At 41.5% G+C, this 22,866-nt stretch overlaps 1 protein-coding gene across 9 annotated transcripts in view; it reads left to right on the top strand.

Moving 5' to 3' along the window:
• Positions 1-22,866, top strand: part of CACNA1A (calcium voltage-gated channel subunit alpha1 A) — a 496,856-nt gene that overhangs the window by 257,370 nt on the left and 216,620 nt on the right. For all 9 annotated transcript variants that reach the window (XM_082255807.1, XM_082255800.1, XM_082255805.1 and 6 more), the window contains exons 10-16: positions 2,022-2,114; positions 3,753-3,962; positions 5,810-5,922; positions 15,492-15,604; positions 18,982-19,113; positions 19,358-19,430; positions 20,206-20,323. In XM_082255807.1, coding sequence (XP_082111933.1) covers positions 2,022-2,114; positions 3,753-3,962; positions 5,810-5,922; positions 15,492-15,604; positions 18,982-19,113; positions 19,358-19,430; positions 20,206-20,323 — 852 coding nt within the window. The remainder of the gene's footprint in view (positions 1-2,021; positions 2,115-3,752; positions 3,963-5,809; positions 5,923-15,491; positions 15,605-18,981; positions 19,114-19,357; positions 19,431-20,205; positions 20,324-22,866) is intronic.

Below are 22,866 nucleotides of genomic sequence, written 5' to 3'. Positions count from 1 at the left end.
AGAGCCCAAACATTTAAACTTTGAGTTCTATTATTTTCATATAATATTGGTATTTAAATTGACTTGTTGCTTGATAGTTGTTAACAGCACTACTATTGCCATTCCATTATATGCAAAATTATTGGGGTGGGGGGGGGGGGGGGGTGACACTATGTTTTACCGCACCAGGTGACACCAACTCTAGTGATGCCACTGAGGGGGAAGCAATCAAACTCCCAGTCTGTGAGTCTATTCTGTGAATAGGCCAGAACAAACAATTACTACTCCCTTGACTACAGAAGGAACCAAAGCTAAATTCGCCTAGCGACCAATGCTAGAATGGTGCTTCGTCATCATTGTAGTAATGATCTCACTAGTATCTACCAAGAAGAAGGCTAACCAACTCATTTGGCCTAAAGATTGGCTGTTTCTTCTGTAGGTGATTTATTTTAAGGAAAATACTTTTATGTACCTTTTTTTCTATCATCTTCAGACATTGGGCTCTTACAGTATACAATAATCAGGGCTTTTTTTCTCAGAAAATAGGTGCAGGAACTAAACCATGACCCCCCACCCCCTCCCCCATATACACACACCCTCCAAACCACATACAATTGTGGGTGTGGTGAAATTTCACTAACAGTGAGAGGGTCTTCCAAGGGCAATAAATACCAGGAGTGAATTACATACAGAGTTCAGAGTTGGGGGGGGGGGGTTACACACAGTGCACAGTTCAGCCTTCTTCTACAGCTGCCTACCTCTGCATCCCCATCCACTTGTCACTTTCACCCCTCTTCAGCTCTGACCTTTGCATGCAACCCCCCCTCCCCCACTGCCCCAATCTTCTTCCCCTCCTTAAAAGCTCCACCATCTTCCCCATGTCTTACTTTTGTTGTTGTACTCAGCTGAAGAACCCAGTAGGCTCTAGTACCTCCCCACACACTGTAGGTGCCTTCATCTATTTCACTTGCAGGGGGATCATCCAGTGGGGGTGTAAGCATCCAGACTCCACCCTGGGCACCTGCATCTACTTCTTCTCGATCCCAAACTCAATGGGAGCCACTTGGGGACAAACTGTCACTTATAAACACAGAAGCCCAACTTCTGTGTTTACAAGTGATAGTGGTGAGCAGGAAGCAGAGGGCCCGAGCCAGAGGTGGTGGAACTGAGTTCCACCAAAATCCAGCTGAAAAAAAGCCTGACAATAATAATGTGGTTCATTAACTACGTGTTTATCTATCGACATATTCATCCGTTAACATAACTGGTGTTATGACAATTCCAAATGTACTTAAGATGTTTTTACAACTACCTCTTTGTTAGGACATTCTTCCTACACAAGAATACAGCTCTTTAAATTGTTCCGTCCCCCTCTCATGCCTTGCTATGGGTATCCTACTATGACAGGCAACATGACTGACAAATAGTGAAGTCTTGGAATGGTACAGGCCTGAGGTTGACTGACGAACAGAGAGTCCAGGATCTCAAGACTCCTGAGGTGCTCTGCATGTTACCTGAAAGATGTGCAGCCATCTTTAGGTGTCGGCTTTTCCAGTCTTTAGTCATGATGTTATGTTACTGTAGTCAGTACCATCTAACCAGTAATGCCAGCAGAATAATATTTTAGACAACATCGTAGGTTACATTCATTTGTTGATGAATAGGTATTTCCAAAAGGGTAGGTGCCATTTAATCAATGCCTCAAGTCTGCCCAATGCCCCTCTAAAACCAACCAATTTTCAGAAAACCACACCTACTTTGCTAAAGCTAACCCATTCTACAGTGTAAATATTGTTTTTATATGCACAAATGTGAAAGTTAAAGGCTTTATTTGCAAGAACATCCCATGTTGTTGCCCATTGCAAAATTCAAGATTTTGTTTGTCATTGTCTATGCTATAAACAAATATATTATCTGGAATTACATGGGTTGGTATGGGCAACACTTCCAGGTTTTTTTTTTATAAATTAATTTTTTATTTTGTACAGTGTAAATTTCAGCCACTCTATCATTAAACAAATCCCTTCTTCTTATCTGTACAGGGGCCCTGCGAAGACCCACAATCAAGAAAAACAAATTGGAGCTGCTGAATGCTGATGAAGGAGAGGAGCCCATAGGAGATATCGCTTCAGTGGGTATGTATCTGTTCTCCAGCTAAATGCACCACTACGGGTTGTTAAAGCACTAATAGTCTATGTATAATTACCAGCAGCTGCTGAATATACTGTACATAATACCTATATTAAAGTCTCCAAAAACATGCTGGTAATCTAACTGTCTTTTTTCTTTAAAACTCTGATTGTGTGTGTTTGTTGTAAGCTCGCTGTACCTTATAAAGCTTGGTTAACTTGTCCACATCAGTGCCTGACCTCATAAATGGGCTTCTGGAAGAATGGTCAAACATTCCCATAGACACACTCCTAAACCTTGTGGACAGCCTTCCCAGAAGAGTTGAAGCTGTTATAGCTGCAAATGGTGGGCCAACTCAATATTGAACCCTACGGACTAAGACTGGGATGCCATTAAAGTTCATGTGCATGTAAAGGCAGGAGTCCCGATACTTTTGTTAAAATTGTGTATATCATACTTACCTGCTCTGTAGAATGGTTTTTCACAGAGCAGCCCCGATCATCCTCTTCTCAGGCCCCCTGCCGGCACTCTGGGCTTCTCCCCTTCTTCGTGTGCTGCCACAGGAAGCCGCTTTCTTTGAAGGCACTCGTAAAGGCTTGATCCATTGACACATATAGTGTGGCTTGACCCCACCCCCTGCTCCCTTGTCATTGGATTTGATTGACAGAAGCAGGAGCCAATGTATCCAGTGAGGGGATAGGGATGGAGAGCAGCTTAACTGCTCTCGAGCACAGTGCTGGATCGAAAACGGTTTAGGTGAGTATTTGGGGGGGGCAGAGGGGGAGCTGACAATGGAAGGTTTTTTACCCTAATGCAGAGAATGCATTAAGGTAATAAAAAAACCTTTAGCCTTTACAGCCACTTTAATACCTCCGCTTGTTGTAGAGATTGATCTATGTACTTTGTAAAACACTGTGAAATTTGAAGGTGATAATGCTGTAAAAAATAGTTTAAAACATAAATAATTGTAGCAATCGGTAAAAACCATTATGAGCAAATTGTAAATACTTGTAATTTGGCACAGAGGCCCAGCCTTTAGATGTTTAATAGAGAGATGCTCAATTTTACTAAAGTGAGTTAACTAGCGTGTCCTACAATATTTAATTACCTTAAAAAAGTAGAGTGATGCTTTAAGGTTAACCTGAGTTTACCTAAAACCTATTTAGGCTATCAATGCAGCTGTAGTTTGGACACCTTATTGTACCAAGAAGCACTTGTGTCAGTCTTCATAATCAATTATTGTGTCCCTGTGGGGGGCCTTCAAATCTTAGACCTAGGTCTTTTTCTTTATCCAAGTCAAGATTGTGGTCTACTCTCTCCTGGTCCAAAACCCCACCAACTTTAATTTAATATCAGTGTATAATAGAGGCTCTTGCATTTGAAAGCTGAATGACAATGGAGGTTGTTGGGGCTAAATTTGGGCTTGGGGCTTTTTTTACAGCCTAGACTAAAGACTCAGGGGTCCCCACAATGACACAGAAATGAATCTGAAAAAAAAAACCCAGATATTTGCAAAAAACACATCTGCACAAGGGTATTGTAAGTTTAGATGATGTTTAGGCCATGTCAGGTTCACTTTAAGCTGATGGTTACAGTTATGTATTTCTTCACATTTTCTAAGCGTCTTCTATCTCTACCCACAGGCTCCCCTTTTGCCCGTGCCAGTATTAAAAGTGCCAAGATGGAGAACTCTTCATACTTACACAAAAAGGAAAGGCGCCTACGTTTCTACATTCGGCGTATGGTGAAGACTCAGTCTTTTTACTGGGTGGTTTTAGGCCTCGTAGCTCTAAACACGCTGTGCGTGGCGATTGTGCACTACGGCCAGCCTGACCAGCTAACTAATTTTCTCTGTGAGTTGCTGCATTACTTTTGTCTTTGCTTTAAAACTGCAAAACAAGGTTTTCATTTTGGAGAAAAGCTTTCAAGTTATTTTTACAGACATAAGACACTCCTTCTGGTAGTTGTTCATGCATGTTGTGTTATGCACGGTATTTTTCAGTGAGGTTGTTGGCATTATGGAAGCCATAAATGTGTGTATAGGATATCTGGACCTCTGTTGTATAAGAACTTTAGAACTGGGATTGAGAGAAAGGGAAATGTGAATTGAAGGTGGTGGCAGGGAATGTAAAAGGTGGAAACAACAGATTTAGGAGTACATGTATTAGGCTAAGTTCACATGTAGGCGATTTTGGGCGTTTTTGGGGCGTTTTTCTGCTCTAGGATCAGCTCAAAAAACGCCCAACAAGACAAATCTTATTCATTTCAATGGCCCCTGTTCACATCTGAGCGTTTTGACATTTTAAGCAAAACGCCCAATGCTCAAAAAAAGTACATGATGTTCTTTTTGGGCAGATTACAGGCGTTTTTATTTTTTTCCATTGGCCACTTGTCAACCTAAAAACGCCTGTACAAAAACGCCTGTAAAAACGCCTGAAAAAAGGCCCATAAAAACGCCTGTAAATAGCAACGCCAAGATGTGAACGTAGCCTTAGTGATCTTTGCTAACTTATACTACTTACTCCCACCCCCTCTAGGGTATGTTCCAGTATTATTTGTTTTCTTTGATTACTCTCAGTGATATCAGCCCCAAGTTTAGAAAATTCATGTGGGATTGGCTACTGAGAATGTGGTTCCTATTAATATAGTTACTCCCCCAGAGCTACATCTCCCATGATCCTATTCCCAAAACACAGTGTGTGGGCAGGCTCCTGGGAATCACAGCAGCAGCAATGTTTTGCTGGGAAAGAAATGAATCTATGCATGTGGAATGGGACAGAGAAGAGAAAGAGTGGGGGATGGGTGGGGGGATAGGTGGAGTTCCGTTGTCCAGCAGGCAGAGTTGGTTGGGCTTTCAGGGTAGCAGAGGCACAGTGTTAACAGGTCAAACAGGAAGTTAGGAGCACATTGGATTTCTGGCATATCAGCAATTCTTTTGCTGTTCTTGCAGTGATTTAAAAAAAATAAAGCGCTGGAAAATCCTAATTTATTATAGAAATGTAATGACATTTTTATATTTTTTAATTTTGCCCTGACACACAATTTTAAAAGAGAAGTATGGCTTTTTTTTCCCCCAAAAGATCATACTTACCTAGGTGGATGCAGCATCAGAGCTCTCCCCCGCCGGCTTTAAGACTGAGAACCGAGCAATCAAACACCGCTGATCGCTCAGTTCTCAGGGCTTCCTGAGCAGAGAGCTGGTGACTGTCATTCACTGGCTCTCTGCTCTGCCGCCCTGCGCTGGGCTGTGGAGGTAGCAGCTGACTCAGGCTCCCATTGGCTTGCTGAGAGGCTGAGCCAGGTGTCGGTCCAGGGTTGTGGGCGAATCCCAACCATATTGTTGTGATCTTGGACCACCTCTGTGTTGTTAGCTGACAGCGGGCTGTCTGCTGAAAATAGGTCACAGGTTTGCAGAACGAACTACACTCCTGTGATCCAAGGAGAAGTCCAGCCAAACAAGCTTTGGCTAAACTTTTTTAATAACTGCACAGGACTCCTGTGTTCAACGGTCTGAAAAAGAAGTGTCTTTGTTACACCAACTAAATTCCTTTATTTTCCAGTTTGCCTTGACAGGTAAAATCTGCCTGCTCTCTTTGAATAATACAGACAAATAATTTCTTTCAGTTGTAACCAGTAAATATGTAAATCACAGAGGTGGAAATGTGGAACGATTTGATAATCTTCTGTTCTATTCTTGCAGACTATGCAGAATTCATTTTCCTTGGGCTCTTTATGTCCGAAATGTTTATAAAAATGTACGGTCTTGGAACCAGGCCTTATTTTCATTCATCGTTTAACTGCTTTGACTGTGCCGTAAGTATACGTTTATTCAAACATAAATGGATAAGTAATGGAATATATATATTTTGTTCTTGTTGCAATAAAATGATTCTGCAGTTGTGAGATTACTGTCACTTCATTTAATAATATGTGAAGAATTATTCTAGTAAGATAAACTTCCCTAAACCCATTTGTGTATTTTTTAAATTTTAATACTTAAAGAATAGCGGCTTGGACTTGTTTAAAGAGTAACTCAGCTTTTTTTTAGAAAAAAACTCTCCCCTCTGGGTGATCTATGTACATAGATTCCTACCTTTTGTAAGGCTTATGCACACTGCTGCTGTTAACCTCCTTGGCGGTATTCCCGAGTGTGGCTTGGGGTGAAATTTCAGTGCCATTAGCGGTAACCCCGAGCCACACTCGGGGTACCACAAGGAAGCATCGCTGGATCCTGGATGAGGTTACTCACCTTGTCCCCGGGATCCCGCAAAGTGTCCCTGCAACATACAGCGGCCAGATCTTCCGCCCGATGCTCTGTGCCCCGGCTTCCATCTCCTGCATCTTGACGCTCGCAGGGGGGTGGAACCGACGGCAAATTTGAAAAGTAAAACACACAAACAGACTGATATATTGTAATCCTATTGGATTACATTACATAATAAAATAAATTGACATTAGTTTGCCCCCCAGTGCCCTTTCCTGCAGTTTTACTGTACTATATATAATAGAATAGTGTAATAAATAACTATAAATAAGTTAAAGTGTATATATATATATATCTATATATATTTATATAGATATAGATAGATATACACGTATATCTATCTATCTTTATATATATATATATATATATATATGTATACACACACACATATATATATATATGTATACGTATATATATATATATATATATATATACACTTTAACTTAACTTATTTATAGTTATTTATTATATTATAATTTATGATTTTGTGTTTCAAACTTTATCATACCCGAGATGTTATAAAGAAGAACGCACAGTAAAAAAAAATCATATGTAAATAGTTGGTTTTGGCTGCTCGTCCTTAAGAATTACATGCAAAATAATTGTACCGCTTTCCGCACCTAAAATCGGAAAGAATCATACCGCCAGGGAGGTTAAACTCACATTTTTGCAAGTTTAGGTGTTTTTTTTTTTTCTGCCCTTAAACTCCCCTGTCATCCTATGTGTCCATGCACACATGGATGTTTTTAGCAATTTAATAGCAGGGGAGTTTAGAGGATGTTTTCTGAACGCCCTAAAATCGCATTCAGGAAAGGCAATTTCCACTACATAAAAACACTGAACGCAGTAAAACACGCCTAAACATTGGGCGTGTTTAGCACTTCAGTGCTTATTAAATTGATTCTGCAGTTGTGAGATTACCATCACTTCATTTAATAATATGTGAAGAGTTATTCTAGTTAGATAAAATTCCTAAACCCATTTATGTAATTTTTTAATCAAATTTTTAAAGATTTGGAGTTGCTTAACCTTCCTAGCGGTATTCCCGAGTGTGACTCGGGGTAAGATTTTAAAGCCAAAAGCGGTAACCCCGAGTCACACTCGGGGTAGTGCTAGGAAGATCGCTGGATGCTGGAAGAGGTTTTACTTACCTTTTCTCCGGGATCCAGCGAAGAATGCGGGCGGTGTGCGGCGGCGGAGCTTCCTCCCGATCGTCTGCGAGCCCCGGCTTCCGTCTCTGGCGACGTGACGTCCGCCGGGGGTTGGAACCGGCGGCAAATTCGAATGTAAAACACACCAAACACACTGATACCATTCAAAATAAAAAAAAATCACATTACATTGCCCCCCAGTGCCCTTTCCTGCAGTTTTACTGTACTTTTTATGTAAATATATGAATATATATATATATATATATATATATATATATATACATATATATATATATATATATATATATATATATATATATATATATACAGTATATATATATATATATATATATATATATATATACATATATATATGTGTGTATATATATATATATATATATATACACACACGTATATATATATATATATATATATATATATATATATACATAATTCTTGTGAATGAGCAGCCCAAACCAACTGTATACATATTATATATATATATATATATATATATATATATATATATATATACGTATATATATATATATACATAATATATGTATACATACATATATATATATATATATATATATATATATATAAAAAATATATATATAATAAATGTATACAGTTGGTTTGGGCTGCTCATTCACAAGAATTACATGCAAAATAATGGTACCGCTTTCAGCACCTAAAAGCCAAAAGAATCATACCGCCAGGGAGGTTAAAGAGTAAAAAAAAACCTCTCCCCTCTGGGGGATCTATGTACATTGTAGGAATTTTAACAAACGTTGTTGCAGATTCCTACCTTTTGTAAGGCTTATACAGACTGCTGCTGTTAAACTCACATTGTTGCGAGTTTAGGTGTTTTTCTTTTACTCCAAAAAAACGGTGAACGCTGTTAAACGTGCCTAAACGCACTTCAGCGTTTATTTAATTGAATTGAATCGAATGGCCAATATAAATTCAAATTCTGGCCAGTTAAATAAATGTCCAAACTCTGTAAACTCTGCTAAACGGTTTTGAAAAAATGCAGCTTAGGTGGGTTTATAATGGCATTATAATTTTCTCCTGTCAGTATAAACAGCGCTTACATAAAACCAATGTGCATGAGGCCGTATTCTGAAGAAATAGCTGTTTGTTTCTCTGTGTCCATGTGCCAAGTGAATGGGAGTGATTTTATAATTATCAGCTGCTGCACCTACAGGGTTCTAATGAAGAAAATGGCAGGGTCCATATCCCTTTACACGTGATTTTCTTTGGGAGTATTTTACCAAAAAATGACATTTTTGTTGGTAGGGGATGCTGAAGATCTGACTTGTATCTTAGTGCAGATATCTGGGAAAATCACTAAACCAATCACACAAGCAGGAAATGACATTTCAGAGGGGCGTCCTGTACACCATCTGTGTACAGAACATCTCTAGGCTACCATATTGCATTGCATTTTATTAAAAAAATACAGCACTGTAGATTGAAAAGGAAAGAAAATGTTTAGTAACATTCAAAATTACATTGTGACATGTGTAGCAATTGTATATGCTATGTTATTTTATTTTAATTTGTTATTTTTTCTCTCAAAAAAGAGGAATTACATCTTAAAGAAGTTGTAAAGTCTCAAGGTTTTTACCTTAATGCATTCTATGCATTAACCTCCTGGGCGGTAATCCCGAGCGTGACTCGGGGTGGATTTTTTAGGTTAGGATCGGTATCCCCGAGTCACGCTCGGGGTAGATGTGCAGAGAGCGCAGCGGTGTCTCTTACCTTGTCCTGGCGATCCAGCGATGATCTCTCATTGCTGTGACCGCCAGCCGAGAGTCCCGCCACTCGTCTGTCAGTCCGATAACTTCCTAGTTCCGTTCCCTGCAGCAGCAATGCTGCATGGGAGCGGAAATAGGGATGGAAATTTAAAAAAAAAAAAAACGTTGCACAAAACACATAACACATTTTATATTATATATATATATATATATATATGCATATATATATGCACACACACACATATATACCTATATACAGGGCTTTTTTTCTGCCGGAACGCACCGGAACGCAGTTCCGCCACCTCTGGCTGCCCTGTCCTCTCCTGCTTGTCACATTACACAGAAGCTGGTGGAGGACTCACTTCCTCCACCACTTACTGTGTGCGAGTGTCGGCACTGCAGACACATGAAGCTGGATGTTCGGGTCTCTACAGTGATGTTCTGCGGCTCTGCCTATCAAGAATGCAGCACGGAGGAGGGGAGGAGGGGCTTGGGGAGGCGGCTTCTTTCTTCATCTCCTGCCTGTTACAACTATGTGCAGCACGAATCCGAGTGAAGTGCTGTGAATCTCCTCCCCTGCTCCATGCTGCATTCCTGATAGGCTGAACTGCAGGGATGTCACTGTAATGACAAAAAAAAAGCCCGGGCACAGCTAACAGAGCCGTGGTGGCTGCATTCCTGAAGCAGTAAAAGAGGAGGACAATCTGTGGATACCAGGTGAGAACGTTTTTTGTGTGGGGGAGGGGGGTCTGTGAAAAGGTGAGGGCTTTGGGGGGAGGGGGGATTTGTAAAAGAGCTGTGGAGGGGGATTTGTGCAAAGGGGAGAGTTGGGAAAGGGGGACTTGTGCAGGGGTGATAGCAGGGAAGGGGGTGTACAGATAATACAGAGGTGAAAGCTGTGAAGATAAGCTCTAGATGGGGGTGCAGAGGTGATTTGTGGAGGGGGGTGCTAAGGTGAACTGTGGAAAAAGTGCAGAGTTGAGCTGGGGGTGGAGGGAGAGGAAAGCAAAGAGGTTTGCAGAGGCGAGTAATTGATGGTTCCTTTGAGGGGTGGGGGATACTTGAGGGAAGTGGGATTTTTGCTTGGAGAGGATAAGGGAACTTTGCTGCAGCAAAGTATACAGAGTTCAGTAACCAATACTATGTCATGTATAGCAGCGTGCAACAGTGATGATTTGGTAAAATACAGTACATTGTATATTGCCTAGTCATAACTGTATGCTGTGCTATACATTACATACCTCTTACAGTCATGTGTTACAATAATGGCCCCTGGAGCATGCAAAATACATCACAGCATACAGAGTTGAGCAGTCAGGAGTATGTAAGGTACAGCACAACTGACAGAGTGCAGAGGCCAGAAGTGTGTAAATGAGAAAATGTATAAAGAGAACAGGGGTCACTATTATATAATGTATAGCACAGTATACAGATGTAGTGGTTAGGAGTGTGTATCATACGCCTTAGATTATGTATGTACAGTGTACATTACATGCTCCTGATCATAGTCTCTGTGCTGTGCTGTATGGTACATACTGTAATTTTTAATGTTGTGTACTGTACATGTTTATAGCTACTACACCCTGTATGATATGCACTCCTCAGCACTGAACAATACATACTCCTGTACTCTGTGTGTTTCTCTTTTCTGAACCTTGCGTCTTCTGCGATACGCAGTTCTGAGCCTCGATCACACCCACTGTTTGGCAACTGTGCAATTTTCACCTCTCAGAAAGGCGTAGCTGGGGGCGGGGTTGTGGGTGTGGTTGGGGTGGGGTTGTAGGCGTGGTTGGGGTGGGGAGTTGGCTGGGGAGGGTGAGTTCCAGCACCTTTTTTCTGAGAAAAAAAGGCCTGCCTATATACACACGTATATATATATATATATATAAAATTATATTATTGATTTGATTATAATTCATGCGTTATATAATATATATATATATATATATATATATATATATATATGTGTGTGTGTGTATATATATATATATATATATATATACACACACACACACATATATATATATATATATATATATATATACACACACACACATATATATATATATATATATATATATATATATATATATATATACACACACATATATATATATATATAATATATAACGCATGAATTATAATCTAATCAATAATATAATTTTATTATATATATTATATATTATATAATAAAATTATATTATTGATTCGATTATAATTCATGCGTTTGTGTTTCAAATTTATCACATCTGGGATGTCTACTAGAGTCTTGTTTTGGTCAGGTTTAAGTCAGTAATTACTAAGAATTGTAGGCCTATAATACATAACGCCAAATTTCCATGAAAAAAATTGTACCGCTTTTGGTACAGAATTCCTGACATAATCATACTGCCAGGGAGGTTAAGGTGAAAAACCTTCTTAGTTGCTGCTGCCCCCCCAGACCCCCGTTATTCTTACCTGAACCCGAACGTTCCAGCGACTAGCATGAGCCCTCATTGGATAGATTGGTAGCAGTAGGAGACATTGGCTCCTGCTGCTGTCAATCAAATCCAGTGACACGAGAGCGGGGGGGGGCAAGACGCAGCAGCGGGACTTGTGAGCGTGCCCGCATGGGTGCCTCCATGGAAAGCAGCTCTCCGTGGGGGCACCCAATGAAACGGAGGAGCCAGAAGCGACGCCAGGGCACCCCAGAAAAGGAGGATCAGGGCTGCTCTATGCAAAATCCTTCCACAGAGCAGGTAAATACTGTATAACATGTTTGTTATTTAGAAAAAAAGAAAACAAACCTTTACAATACCTTTAAAGGATGACTGTCATAAAAATATTTGTATTCTGATAAATGCTGCTAATTCATAATGATGACAGTATTCAATATATGAATAATACTGCCAGAGGTGCCTAAAAATTATACAGCACCAGTCAAAGTGGTAGAAAACTTGTTTCTTCTACTGTTACCTACAGGTATGCGTATAATAAAGCTTATCTGAAGTTAAAATAAATATCTCTTAAACGTGCACCATTTAGGAGATATTCGTGTGAGCAGCAGTTGGTGACGTCACTGGCGCATTCGCTCTGAAGGGAATGTCATACTCATTCCGTCCCTTCAACGCTCTGCGCTGCGGCTGTGACTCCTGCACTCGCAGGAATGACCTCATCGCTGCTTAGCCATTCAAGCGGCCGGAGCCCACAAACCCAGAAGAAAGAATGGGTGAAGATGGGAGCCCTGTCGGCAGTGAGGGCTTGGTTTTAGGGTAAGTCTCTCATAATAGTATGTGATGCATACTAGCACACTCGAGTGTGCCGTCCATTCAGAGCCCAGTGGGCATGCGCCGGTGATATAACTGTCTGCTACAAATGTGAATATCTCCTAAAGTGATTCTGTCACTTGGAAAAAAGTTTCTGAAAAAAACCCATCTCTACAATAAAAGATTCAAAGCAGGATTAAACTGAAAAGCAAACATTTATTATATTGTATTTTACCAATAACTGGATGTGCTAGCTGCATTAGTTTTCTTTTTTTAGGCTTTCCTTCTTATATTTTCACCTAATGATCTGGCCAGTGAGTCTGTTGTTTTTCAAAAGAACAAGCTCTCTTGCAGATATATCAGTTACAGGCCATTGGGACAAACCATGAGACAAACCATTCAACGCTGACAGGGGTGATTACAATAATCAGCTTTTATTTAATTATGTGAAACCTTTATCCCAAAAAGGAATAAACAGTTTGCTGTAACTGATTATAAAGTATTAGCTAAAGTTAAGCTTTAGTTTCTTAGTGTATCCAAATCTACCAGTACATCTAACACTAGCCTCCCCCTAGACTGACAATGCTGCTCCAAATGTTCTCCTTCATCCAGAGTGGGAGACTCTAATACAGGAGGTCTGGTACTGGATAGATCACCAGGTGAAAAGAGAGGGGGAACATTAAAAAAAAAAAAACGAATGCAGACACCACATCTAATGATTGGTAAGCTGCAATATATTACATTTTTGGCCTAAATTTAATACCGCTGTAATAATTACCTCTTTAGGGGATGGTGAGTTCAAAGATTGCTCTACAGCAGAATCTTCGGCATCTTACACTGCCAGTAGTGTTGAATATCTAGTCCCATGCTGTGTGCTGTGGTTCCATCCATTAATCCCTACATCACTACTGTGTCCTGTGGTAACATAGGGGCCAGCAGATGGAATCACAATGTGTGACAGGGGTTGCAGGCATCCAGCACACCCGGCAGTGTTGGATACTGAAGATTCTGCTGGAGGAGGCTGTAACTCTTGAAGTTCAGAATTGCTGCAGACATTTAAAGAGTCTAGGACTTGGCACAACGCTGATATGGAGACAGCAGTTGAATAACCAACATGGCTACGTCAGGGCCAATGCTAGACTTTTTTGTGCACTAGGCAAGACCAGATACTCCCCCCCCCCCCCCCCCCCCAAAATTTTTAAAAACAGTAGAGCATGATCTAATATAAGCACACATCATGCATTCCCCATACACCTCCTATACTCGCAGTGCACTCCATGCATTCCCCATACACCTCCTATACTCGCAGTGCACTCCATGCATTCCCCATACACCCCCTATACTCGCAGCACACTCCATGCATTCCCCATACACCTCCTATACTCTCAGCACACTCCATGCATTCCCCATACACCTCCTATACTCGCAGTGCACTCCATGCATTCCCCATACACCTCCTATACTCCCAGTGCACTCCATGCATTCCCCATACACCCCCTATACTCGCAGCACACTCCATGCATTCCCCATACACCTCCTATACTCTCAGCGCACTCCATGCATTCCCCATACACCTCCTATACTCGCAGTTCACTCCATGCATTCCCCATACACCCCCTATACTCTCAGCACACTCCATGCATTCCCCATACACCTCCTATACTTGCAGTGCACTCCATGCATTCCCCACACACCCCCTATACTCGCAGCGCACTCCATGAATTCCCCATACACCCCCTATACTTGCAGCGCACTCCATGTATTCCCCATACACCCCCTATACTCGCAGCGCACTCCATGCATTCCTCATACACCCCCTATACTCGTAGTGCACTCCATGCATATCTCCATACACCCCCTATACTCACAGCGCATTCCATGCATTCCCCATACACCCCCTATACTCGCAGCGCACTCCATGTATTCCCCATACACCTCCTATACTCACAGCACACTCCATGCAATCCCCATACACCCACTATACTCGCAGCGCACTCCATGCATCTCCCCATACACCCCTATACTCGCAGTGCACTCAATGCAATCCCCATACACCCCCTATACTCGCAGCGCACTCCATGCATCTCCCCATACACCCCTATACTCGCAGTGCACTCAATGCAATCCCCATACACCCCCTATACTCGCAGCGCACTCCATGCATCTCCCCATACACCCCCTATATTCGCAGTGCACTCCATTCATTTCCCATACGCCTCCTATACTCGCAGCGCACTCCATGCATTCCTCATACACCCCCTATACTCGCAGTGCACTCCATGCATCTCCCCATACACCCCCTATACTTGCAGTGCACTCCATGTATTCCCCATACACCCCCTATATTCGCAGCACACTCCATGCATTCCCCATACACCCCCTATATATACTCGCAGCGCACTTCATGCATTTCGCATACACCTCCTATACTCGCAGCGCACTCCATGAATTCCCCATACACCCCCTATACTCGCAGCGCACTCCATGCAATAGGTGAACTGCTGCGTGTGGAAGCATTGTTTTCTTGGAGAAGGTTTCTGTTATAGGATACAGGATAAGCCTGTTAATAGTGGCCTGCAGGTGTGTTCCATGATGAATGCTGCTGTCAGTATTAAAGTTAAAACAGGACATGAAACATTTACGAAATAACCAGAAGTAAGTAAAGCGTCAGTGAACATTGACATCTGTATCTTCCAACTGCGTCTCTAATATGCACATTCTACTACAGGCAGTGAGATAGTTCCCGTACACCATTTGTCTTATTGCTTTCATGCACTGTGCCCAGGTACGCTAAAAGTAGCACAGCCTGCACTATAAATAAACATTATGACATATCCTATTGATTCTATGTGCAGAGATAGAGACACCTTACAGGTCACTGTTGTGAATTGGCCTTCTCTGGATTTACATACAATACATATTCTTCCTACTAATAGGTTATTGTCTTTATTCTGTCCAGGTTATCACTGGGAGCATATTTGAGGTTATTTGGGCAATGGTGAAGCCTGGAACCTCTTTTGGGATCAGCGTCTTAAGAGCCCTCCGCTTGCTGCGCATTTTCAAGGTTACAAAGTAAGTGATCGGGACTGTAGAGAGTTGCCATTCTTCTCAGCCTAACAATCGGCATGTTAGTGATTGTGTTTTTAAAAAAGCCTCATGGCTAGGTTCATACCGTTTTATATATCCACTTCAGCTCTGGAAGATTTCACCTCCCTTCATGACCAGGCCATTTTTTGCTATTCGGCACTGCGCTATTTTATCTTCCGATTGCGTGGTAATGCAATTCTGTACACAAAGTTCACAAGCATGACTCGTAAAGTGGTTGCACACCTCGGACATGAAATATGTCTTCATTCAAACCCAAGAAAAAAGTTTTTCCTGGGCATAAAAATTGAAACCAGGTACATGTCTCCTTAAGATTTCCCCTACTTTCTGCTCTGAAGACACAACAGGAAATGAGATGTAATAATTCCAGTCACTGAAACAGGTGTCCCCATTAAAAAAAAATTTCCTTCACCTCCTGTACCATTGACATGTTGGATTTCCCACCTCTTTCAGTCCTATTGACAGCGGTCACCAGGAAAATAGAGGGTGACAGCAATAAAAACCTACAACAAAATTTACTGAAGTGCCATGTCAGAAAAAACACACACGTGGAGACCCCCTTTATCAAGATGACAGACAGAGGGCAGTGCTCTGTCCGTCACCTCGACCTTATAATCCAAATCCAATTTCTGTTTTTTTCTGCTTGGTTTGATAAGGATTTGTTTGTGGGAGAGCATACATATGGTGGTTTGTCTCAGTTCCAAGGTTAATGTCAGCTGTCTGAGAACCTGTTATGCTGCCAAGTGTAACGCCCTCACAGAGCATCCTGTTAGAATGTTCTTTAGTGATGCAGGTGCTTGACAGAGAGAGCAAGCAGAATTTTTTCCCCGTCACTGCTTCAAGTTCTGAAGCCTGGGAAGGTCATAAGTGGCTCTGATGACAAAACTTACCTGAGATCCCTCCATCTCCCAGATGTCATGCCAACCGAGTTTCATCTTGTCCAGGCTTTCCAAGTTATTCCATTGGCCTAACTTGGCCATTAAAATGACCTTGAAGTGTTGCTGTACTTCCTTCTGTCTTCTCACCTCCTCTATCACACACCAACTCTATTAGTGCTGCTGTTGCTGTATTTAGTGTCATAAAATAAATTTCACCTAAAGTTTAGGCAGGATTCGTGTGTTTGTGTTGCAGTAACATGTGAACCCTGGTGCATTGGCACCCCAACGCGCATTCCTCAAACAATAGGACAGTATTTTAGCTTACTACTTCCAACCTGTAAGTTGCAATGTACTGGAAAATGGCATGTGTGTTGTGGTGCTTTAAAAAAATCAAAAGATAGGCACTCTGGTGTGCTATCTTGTTGTTGTGGTGCTTTAGCAGCCCATTGTGAATGAATAGGCTGCCTTACCATAATTCATGGTAACGCACCACAAAGGCAAGAATCCCACCTTAGGTTTAGGGTATGTCATTAAACTCAGTTTAAAGTTGTTTTAAACTGTTACATATACCAAGTGAAGTGACCATCCTCAGGTGATACACAGAGATCAAATGAATCCTTCTACGTAAGGTGTACCTGTTTATCTGCATCTATTTCTTCTCTCAGCTTTCAAAAAGCAGGGGGGTGGATAGCTGAAGTTACACTCTGCAGAGCTAAGCTGATTGGAGGGAAGGGACACACACCCTCTTCATACAGCACACAGAAACAGAGCTGAGGCTGTCAGTCACAGGCTATGTGTTGGAGCCCCCTCCCCTGTCACCTTTTTACCTCTTGGTGTCAGGAAAACTTGTTGGAGAAGTGACTCATGCAAATAGCAGAGGACCCAGGCAGCAGAAAGAAATCTCACTTAGTGCTTTGAATTGAGACATTGATTAAGTACAAAATGTAGAAGGATATGCTTCTGAGGTTTACAACCACTAAGAGTTATGCATGTGAACTAGGCTGAGGTTTACTAGCTTCAATTTGAGATACACACAATAGTTTATATATCTGTGTCATGCATTTTTAATGGTGTGCCAAATAGTAAGATAACGCACCTGTGTTTTGGCATACCACAATGCACGGTGAACAAGGTTTGGTGCCTCAAGCCAAGGGGGTGGGATTTTATGGGCTCAATAAAACAATGGAATAAAATATTAGTAATATATTGGAACAATTGCATAAGTGGTAAATGACAATACTTTATTGTGTGTATGGGTTATAGACCCATAGGTGATAGTGAAATTAGATAAGAAGAAGTGACAAGGTGATGTGGTGACAATAATATATCTCTCTGTCAGTCCTTGCTAGTGTATACAGCATGGGATCTGTTGAGAGAGAATATCTTGGATTTCCTATGCGTTTCGGCATATATAATACACTGCCTTTGTCAAGGAAAAATTGTCCACCATATCTGGAAAATATAGTAGATAATCGTCAAAATTACAATATGCAAACTATGGACATTTACCATGGTTGCATAAAAAATTATGTGTATATATAATTTTTTATGCAACCATGGTAAATGTCCAATCAAGTGTTGTCATTTACCACTTACGCAATTGTTCCAATAAATTACCAATATTTTATTCCATTGTTTTATTGAGCCCATAAAATCCCACCCATTTGGCTTGAGGCACCAAACCTTGTTCAAAGATATTCCTTTGGGATGTTGGCTACACTTACTATTAAGGCTTTTTGGGATCCCCACAAAGGCCTACCACAATGCACGGTAATCCACAACAGTGTTGCGCTGTGTCGGAGTTGCTGTTTTTTTTTTTTACGTTCTGGTGTATTGGTAGCCCATCTATTTGATGCATAATACTCATTAATATGCATGTTGTAACTAAAAAAAACAGAACGGAAAGTAGTAGACGGGACCTAAAGGTTGGAATTAGGGTTAGGTTTGATAGGTTAGGAGACAACTCATTTTGTATGTGGTCCCCATGTACATGCAAAATGTTTAAATATTTGAAGCAAATTGTGTTTTTTTTTCCATTCCCCAACCCCTGTTTCTCTTTTTGGAGAGCTTGTGATACACATGCAGTGGTATAGCCACTAGATGGGGCTGTGCCATTTTGCTTTACTTTGTGTCCATTTTCCCAGGGGCAGCTGCTATACCTGTATGTAGATGACTAGGGTTCTGTGTCCCCCAATAAATACTGGTAAAAATAGTAAATTTTCATTATAGGAATTGAGCTTTTTGCTTTTCTGTTTGAACTCACTCAGCAATGAAATGCAAGAAAAGAACTATATCTCATTATCTCTACATATACCTTGCTTTTATAAACATGGGAAAAGTTAGTTATGATAAATGATACAAGGGTTATTTTATATTGCCTTATTATATGCAAAGCTCATTTCACATTATTAAGGTGTATCTTTCGCTTCCATTTTTGTCTGATTCTTTTTTTTTTTTAATGTGCAGATATTGGGCATCTCTCCGTAACCTGGTGATCTCCCTTCTGAGCTCAATGAAATCCATCATCAGCTTGCTATTCCTGCTCTTCCTTTTCATTGTGGTCTTTGCCTTACTGGGGATGCAGCTGTTTGGTGGACAGTAAGTAGCTGTATATGCTAAGAGTAATATGTCATGGTGAGGTGACTTGATGTTCACCTGTGTGCTCTAGTAGCAGACGGAAAAAAAGAAAAAGCTGGAAGCACAAGACTTCCGGGAAGGACAAAATCTAAAGTTAGGTGACAGGTGCCACCGGGTCTGGCCACCGGGTACTTAGAGTAATACTGTAGCTGTGCATAATAGCTTTGTACTCCACATTTACATCCTTTTCTTTTTTTGTTAACAGGTTTAACTTTGATGACAAAACCCCCTCTACAAACTTTGATAACTTTCCTGCAGCAATAATGACTGTGTTCCAGGTATGGGAACTGATTTTGTATATTTCAGGGCTGGGACAAGGGGTGGGCAGGAGGGGGCGACTGCCCTGGGCACTGTGGTATCATGTGAGGCGAGGGGCACCTTGAGGAAATTGGGGGGGATTTGTGTTGGGTGGGGGAATTTTGGGGCAGCAGGGGTAATAATTGTTCTAGGAGGAGAAATTTGGGGGGGAGGTGCTAGGGAAGGTGATTTGTGGATTTGTGTTGGAAGGGGGAAGAGGATTTGTGCTTGGATGGGGAATTTCAGTTGAAGAGGTGATATGGTAGAGGTAATCGGTGCTAGGAGGGGATTTTTTTTGGGGGGTGGACGATTTGTGCAAGTAGGGATGATCAGGGCGTATTTGTACTAGGATGGGAAATGTAGGGGGGGATTTGGAGTGGGAGGAGAGGATGTGTACTTGGAGGGGAAATTTGAGGGGTAGAGGAATTGTGCTTGGAGAAGTGATTTCTTAATGGGGGGGGGGAATTTCAAGAGAGAGAGGACTTAAGCTGCGAGGGGAGATGGGGGGGGGGTGGATTTTTGTGCTGGCATGGGGGATTTCAGCAGGGGGCGAATTTGTCCTGAGAGGAGGGGAAAGTTATGGTTAGGGGGTAAGCATGCTGACACATAATGTCCATACATCTTGAGGGGGGGGGGCGCAGTTTGGCATGTTCGCCCTGGGCTCTAGATGACCTTGTCCTGGCACTGCTATATGTACCATTATGCATGTTTATCTATTTTTACTAAATCAACCTTCCTGTTTTTTCTCACTTTTAGATACTGACTGGGGAGGACTGGAATGAAGTAATGTATGATGGCATCAAGGCTCAGGGTGGGGTCAAATCAGGCATGGTGTTCTCCATCTATTTCATCATTCTGACTCTTTTTGGAAACTGTATCCTTCATAAATACTTCTCTTACCACTGTCCACAGAATTCATCTTATAAAGAATTAAATATGGTATAGGTTTACAAACCTGTATTGCAGTCTGTAGCCAAAGATCAAGTTTTTCCCCCTGCTGGGAGCTACTATCTTGCTCTTTGCATGCCACAGACAAAGTAAAGCCAAGCTGTCAATTACAGCTGCAAGTCCAAGACACCTCTGCCCTTCCTGTGGCAGTCTTATGCCACCTCTCTCTGCTATCAATGCAGGCCTAGCCACTTACTTTTGACAAAGCATTCCAACTGGCATATTTCTGACGGTTCTGTTTAGTCTGCTTAGTTTGCACATTTTGGGGAAAAGGCTGAGAGGACTGTAAAGGTGTCAATATGTTTACATAAAAAGGTTTACATTAGGCTTTCCTTGAAGCTGAACTGCAGGCGGATATACAGTGGGGAAAATAATTATTTGATCCCCTGCAGTTTTTGTAAATTTGCCCATTTACAAAGAAATTAATGGTCTATAATTTTCATCATAGGTGTATTTTATATGATAGAGACAGAATATCAACCAAAAACCCAGAAAAAACACATGATACAAATGCTCTAATTTAAGTTTCAGTTCAGTGAGTAAAAAAGTATTTGATCCCCAAGCAAAACATGACTTAGTACTTGGTGGAGAAATCCTTTTTGGCAAGCACAGAGCTAAAATGTTTCTTGTAGTCGGTTACCAGGTTTGCACACATCTCAGGAGGGATTTTGGTCCACTCTTCTTTACAGATCTTCTCGAAATCCTTAAGTTTTCTCGGCTGTCACTTGGCAACTCGAAGTTTCACCCCCCTCCATACATTTTCTATAGGATTATTGGTCTGGAGACTGGCTAGGCAACTCCATGACCTTAATGTGCTTCTTCTCGAGCCACTCTTTGTTGCCTTGGCAGTATGTTTTGGGTCATTGTCATGCTGGAAGACCCATCCATGACCCATCTTCAGTGTTCTGGCTGAGGGAAGAAGGTTCTCATCCAAGATTTTCCAATACATGGCCCCGTCCATTGGCCCCTCAATGCGGCAAAGTCAGCCTGTACCTTTAGCAGAGAAACAGCCCCAAAGCCTCATGTTTCTACCTCCGCGCTTGACTGTAGGGATGGTGTTCTTAGGGTCATAGTCAGCATTTTTCTTCCTCTAAACACAGCAAGTCGAGTTAATGCCAAAGAGCTCAATTTTGTTCTCTTCTGAACATAGAACTTTGTCTCAATCCTTCTCTGAATCATTTAGATGTTAATTGGCAAACCTCAGATGGTCCTGTACATGTGCCTTCTTGAGGAGGGGACCTTGTAGGCGCTGCAGAATTTAAATACATGGCGGCGTATTGTGTTACCAATAGTTTGTTTGGTGACTGTGGTCCCAACTTCCTTGAGATCATTCACAAGCTCTTCCCGAGTAGTTCTCGGCTGATCCCTCTCTTTTCTCATGATCATCCGTACTCCATGAGGTGAAATCTTGCATAGAGTTCCAGACTGATGGTCTGAGGGTGATTGATGGTTATTTTGTATTTCTTCCATTTGTGAATAATCGCTCCAACAGTTGTCTCCTTCTCACCAAGCTTCTTGCTGATGGCTTTGTAGCCCATTCCAGCCTTGTGCAGGTCTACAATCTTGTCCCTGACGTCCTTTGACGGCTCTTTGGTCTTGCCTATGATGGTGAGGTTTGAATGGAAGTAAGAGATTCTGTGGACAGGTGTCTTTTATACACATAACAAGTTGTCGTTAGGAGCACCTTCCTAAATTGACAGGACTAATCTGTGTATGACATGAGCTCATACTGTAGCCAGTCTGTGGGAGCCAGTATTATTGTTGGTTGGTAGGGATTCAAATGCTTATTTTAATCACTGAACTGCAACTCAATTTATAAGACTTGTATCATGTGTTTTTTCTGGATTTTTGGTTGATATTCTGTCTCTATCGTTTAAAATACACCTATGATAACAATTATAGACCCTTCATTTCTTTGTAAATAGGCAAACTTACAAAATCTGAAGGGGATCAAATAATAATTTTTCCCCACAGTAAAAATATATGTATTTGTGGCTTGTAGTCCGGTGCGGTTTTGTTCACCGGTTCATGTGCACATTTTTACTTGAAATCACACCTGAACCGGACTGAAAAACGCACACCACTCTTTTTAAAAACGGACCACGGCTGGCCCACAGATGTGAGATAGAGAAGGCTGCCGGTTCACAGGTCATGCCAATCGGATGAGGTTCAAAGCGCATTCAATTTGCATACACAGTATGTGAACCCAGCCTTAATGTCTGAGGAGCTTCAGGCTCCTTCAGAAAAAATTAAAAGACAGCAGCTACAAATACTGTTGCTGCTGACTTTTAACATTAGGGCACTTACCTGTCCAGGGATCCAGCGCTGTACTCACCTGAGCGATTTTTCACTCAGCTATCAGGTGCTGGCGCTGCCATCTTGACTAAGGGAACCGGCAGTGAAGCCTTGTGGCTTCACAGCTGGTTACTAACTGCGCATGCACAAAGTACACTGACCTTTGTGAAAGGG

This window comes from Pelophylax lessonae (genome assembly GCF_965119305.1).
Source record: "Pelophylax lessonae genome assembly, chromosome: 4".
NCBI lineage: Eukaryota > Metazoa > Chordata > Amphibia > Anura > Ranidae > Pelophylax > Pelophylax lessonae.
Note: the sequence above shows the minus strand (reverse complement) of the source record. Positions and strands in the feature narration are given on the sequence as shown.